Below are 4,066 nucleotides of genomic sequence, written 5' to 3' on the forward strand. Positions count from 1 at the left end.
CCCCGGCTATCACAACCTTGGCGTTTCACACCCCAAAGTGCCACATCAGGGGTAGCACATCCCACCCCTCTGTCTCACCCAGGTCTGCAATGCAGCACTGCCGGTTGCTTTTCACCAGGATGTTCCTGCTTTTCAGGTCCCGGTGGGCGATGGCAGGTTTGCCTTGCGTGCCAAAAATCTCCACGTGGAGGTGGACGAGGCCACAGATGATGGAGGAGGCCAAGCCCAGGCAGGTCTCCACATCCAGGGCTGTCCTCTGCAGGAAGTCGTAGAGAGAGCCGTTCTCGTGGTAGTGTGTGATGAGCCACAGCTGCGTGCTGGAGTTCCTGGACGTCATGTCAGAGGCGATGAAACCTGGAACGGAGAAACCCCTGGGATGCTGGAACCACCACGAGGTCACCCCCACTCCTCCAGCCCTCCTGGCCCCCCACTCACCCAGGATGTTGTCGTGCCGGAGCAGGACGGTGTTGTAGATCTCCGTCTCGCGGAACCACGACTGCTCATCCCGGGAGGAGAAGATCTTGACGGCCACGCTCTCGCCATGCCACACTCCTCGCCACACCTCGCCGTAGCGCCCTTTACCTGCCGCAGCCGTGGCTCCGCGTCACTCGGATCCCGTGTGGGACAGCGATGGAGCAGCACACGGCTCCTTGGCCTTGGCCAACATCCACTCACCCACCCAGCTGCTCCTCCCTGCCCAGCCTGCAGGACAGGCCATGAACTTGGGCTTGCTGCTGGGTTTTGGCTGACACGGTTGGGTCAGGCACTGCTGTAATTTCTAATGTCCCCTGCCACTACTGCCCACCCCACAGCAGCCAGGGAGACAGGGGAGATAGATTTAGCTTGCCAAAGAAGATCCTAAAAACGAGCTCTTTCCCTTAGCTGAGATGGCAGTCACAGCTTTATTTCTTGGGATCCTTCGGGGTGAGGTTGCAGGAGGGAAGGAGGAAGAGGATGGATAAACACTCCTTTTTGAAGACAGGGGGGAAAGGAGTGGAGGGAATTTACACAACCAATAAGGGGAACTGGGGAGAACAAGATAAGGGAAAGAAACTTACAATTCTACATTTTTGGGGGTACATTTTTTGGGTCATACCATTTTTCCTAACTGCATTACAAGAAGGCACCAGCTGGGGGTGACCAGGACAGCCTCCCCCACCTCAGCCGCTCTCCTTACCCACACACTCCATGAGGGTGATCTGCCGAGCCACCGTGCGCTGGACGAGGAAAGGCAGCCCAGAACCACTGCCCGTGGTGCAGTCATCGTTCAGCAGGTCCTGTGCACACAGGGTGCCCGTGGGGTCAGCATGGCCACCATCCCCACACACATTTAGGGTCCCTCGTGGTGCTCACCCACCTCTAAGGTGCTGTCTCCCATCATGGATGCCTTCAGCATGAGGTCTGTGTCACCAAAGTCACTGTGCTTGTGGCGGTGCTGGGCCACCTTCCAGCAGAAGAGCGCCGTGAGAGCCACGAGGACGAGGAGGGAGAGCAGGGGGACGAAGATCATCAGGAGGAGGTTGGGTAGGGAAGGCGTCTTTACCAGGGCATCTTCTCCTGGGTGGGAGAAACAAAGGATGGAAGCAGGAGGGAGGTTTGAGGTTTGGGGTTTGGGCCTGGGGGAGAGTGTCCCTGCATTGGAATCAACCCCATGGGTGGCAGCACAGCCCAAGAAGGGACACCTGGGGACATCTCGGTGGCTCTCTAGGTGCTGAGTGACGACAGGGATGATCTTGAGACCCAACCACATCTCCATCCACGTGGGCAGGCTGTCCCCTGTCCCCCTGCCCCTGTACCTTGCAGGAAGATCTCCAGCTCGGCGTTGCACATGTGGAAGTTGCAGCACCTCGTGCCGTAGTGTTCCGTCACGGGCGTGTGGCAGTGCTCCAGGATGTTCTGGGAGAAGCAGCCCCGGTGCTGGGTGATGGTTCCCTCCTCCCTCCTCTTGCTGACGAAGCACACCTTGCCCGTGCAGTTGGGCTGGCTGCAGTGGGGCACATCGCAGGCACACAGCAGCTCCTCTGTGGGCACGAGGAGGGGACACCTTGTGCCATGGGGTCACCCCGCTGCCCACCCGGAGCTCCGGTGGCTTTGGGGACAGGGACATTGTCCTAAAGAGTGGGACATGGGCGGCCTGGGAGCATCAGAGGAGGAGGGGAAGGCTGCTGTCCATCCTGACACCTCCCAGAAATCACACATTCCCAGCCCTGGGCCTGGGGTCACCTGTCCCCACACCCCCAAGAGGCTCTGTGGAATGGAGGGTGCGATGAGTCCCAGCAGCTGGGATTGACTGGGACGCACTGGTTTACAACACCCATCCTGCCATGGAATCCCAGGGGACACGGGACCTATGGAAACCTGATCCTGGGAGCTGGGGTGGGATCAAAAGCCCCAAACTCATCCAGTGCCTTCCCAGAGGGTGTTTTGGGAGCTGGGTGCCAAACCCAGGGTCTTTCCTGGAGTTTTTCTTGACTTCCCCGAAGACACCACGGTGCCAGAGTGGCTCAGATGACTGCCACACTCCCAAATCCCTAATTTAGCTCTGCCCTTTTGCACAGAAAATATCCCTCCTGGAATCAGTGAGTTCAGCGTGAGGGCAGCCAGACATCCGGTGGTGAGGGGACAGTGAGGGGACAGCAAGGGGGTGGCTTTGGTGGCCCTCCTGCACCTCCTGTCCCCCTGCCCCAAAGCCTGCCTGGTGCCAGTGCCAGGGGGTGGTGGCAGGGCCGGTTTGGGGTTGGTGGCCCCGTGGGCAGGACGGGGACTCGGTGGAGACTCATCCCCCCAGAAAGTTCTGCTGCTCCTCCCTGGCACTGCCACATCCTCCTGGACCTCCCTGCAAAAGCATCCAGCCTGGATCTGTCCCCGGGTCACCTGCTGCTCCCCTGGGATGCTGAGCAGCTCCTCCTGCTTCCCATCATCATCATCATCCTCATCACCACCACCATCCTCATCATCACCACCATCATCATCACCCCTGGGGAAACCCACATTTCTCAGTGAGTGGTACCAGCTTTTCCCCATCTCCCCTCCGCTGACAGCAAAGCACTTGATCAACCACAATTAATTGAGATCCTCTCTGGGGGATGGCTCATACCCAGGGGCACAGCACAGACCCTGAGGAGCCCAGCTTCCTCCCGGGTTTTATTTTGGGCAGAGATGATCCCAAAAATCCCGAGGGTTTATTTTAACCTGCTGTGCACTGGCACTCACCGGCTGCGAAGCTGAAGGACAGAGACATCAGCAGCAGCAGCACCCGGCCACCGGCTCCACCCGGCATCGTCCTGCGGAGAGCAGAGGGGTGAGAGCAGCCCCTGCACCCCCGGGGCTTTGGGGAGGGACAGGGGGGACCGGCTCCACCCGGCATCGTCCTGCGGAGAGCAGAGGGGTGAGAGCAGCCCCTGCACCCCCGGGGCTTTGGGAAGGGACAGGGGGGACCTTGCGGAGCCGCGGGCAGAGTGAGGTGGGATGTGCTGCTTCCAACGCACATCCTGGGTCCAGCCCTTCCTGACAGCACATCCCGGCACCTCCCAGGCTCGGGGGACCTCCCTACCATGGCAGGGGGTCCCACTCGTGGTCCCACAGCTGGAACTGGAACCAGGAACTGGTCCCACAGCTGGAACTGGAACCAGGCCCTTGCCACATCTGCCAGCCCCAACCTCTTTCCTTTCTCCCGGTGATCCCAACTCCGGCACTTCCCGCTGTTCCCGTGGCTCCTGCTCCGTTAAACCACGGCCCCCACGGGCTTGGCAGCCCTGACAATGCCACGGCACCGCTGGATATTCCAGGTTTGGGATGGATTCCAGGGCTGTGGGATGGAGCTCAAAGCCCCAACATCTCCCGCTGGCCACGGGCAGGGGCTCGGTCCTGAGGGTGCTTTTGTGTGGAGCTTATCAATGACACAAACAGAGGTGCTGGGACAGCCAAAAATTCCTTGCTGAGCCTTTGGGGGAAGTTTGGCTATTTTTAATCTTCCTTTTTTTTTTTTTTTCTCCTTGTGAAAGAGACATTTCTGCCAAGGCAAACACGGAGATCCCCCTGCTGCCCCCCGCCTCGCCCCATGGCC

The 4,066-nt window shown here is 59.7% G+C and overlaps 1 protein-coding gene across 2 annotated transcripts in view; it reads right to left on the bottom strand.

Moving 5' to 3' along the window:
* The window catches only part of ACVRL1 (activin A receptor like type 1), a 12,371-nt gene that overhangs the window by 4,381 nt on the left and 3,924 nt on the right, over positions 1–4,066 (bottom strand). Inside the window, exons 2-7 of one of the 2 annotated variants that reach the window (XM_015615703.2) lie at positions 3,214–3,284; positions 1,797–2,021; positions 1,358–1,557; positions 1,178–1,277; positions 436–582; positions 79–354 (exon numbers count right to left, since the gene is read on the bottom strand). In XM_015615703.2, coding sequence (XP_015471189.1) covers positions 79–354; positions 436–582; positions 1,178–1,277; positions 1,358–1,557; positions 1,797–2,021; positions 3,214–3,280 — 1,015 coding nt within the window. In that variant the 5' untranslated portion in view covers positions 3,281–3,284. Of the gene's footprint in view, positions 1–78; positions 583–1,177; positions 1,278–1,357; positions 1,558–1,796; positions 2,022–3,213; positions 3,285–4,066 lie in introns of both variants that reach the window. The other variant, XM_033511461.1, reaches the window with a different exon arrangement.

Source organism: Parus major, unplaced genomic scaffold, assembly GCF_001522545.3.
Source record: "Parus major isolate Abel unplaced genomic scaffold, Parus_major1.1 Scaffold220, whole genome shotgun sequence".
NCBI classification, from domain to species: domain Eukaryota; kingdom Metazoa; phylum Chordata; class Aves; order Passeriformes; family Paridae; genus Parus; species Parus major.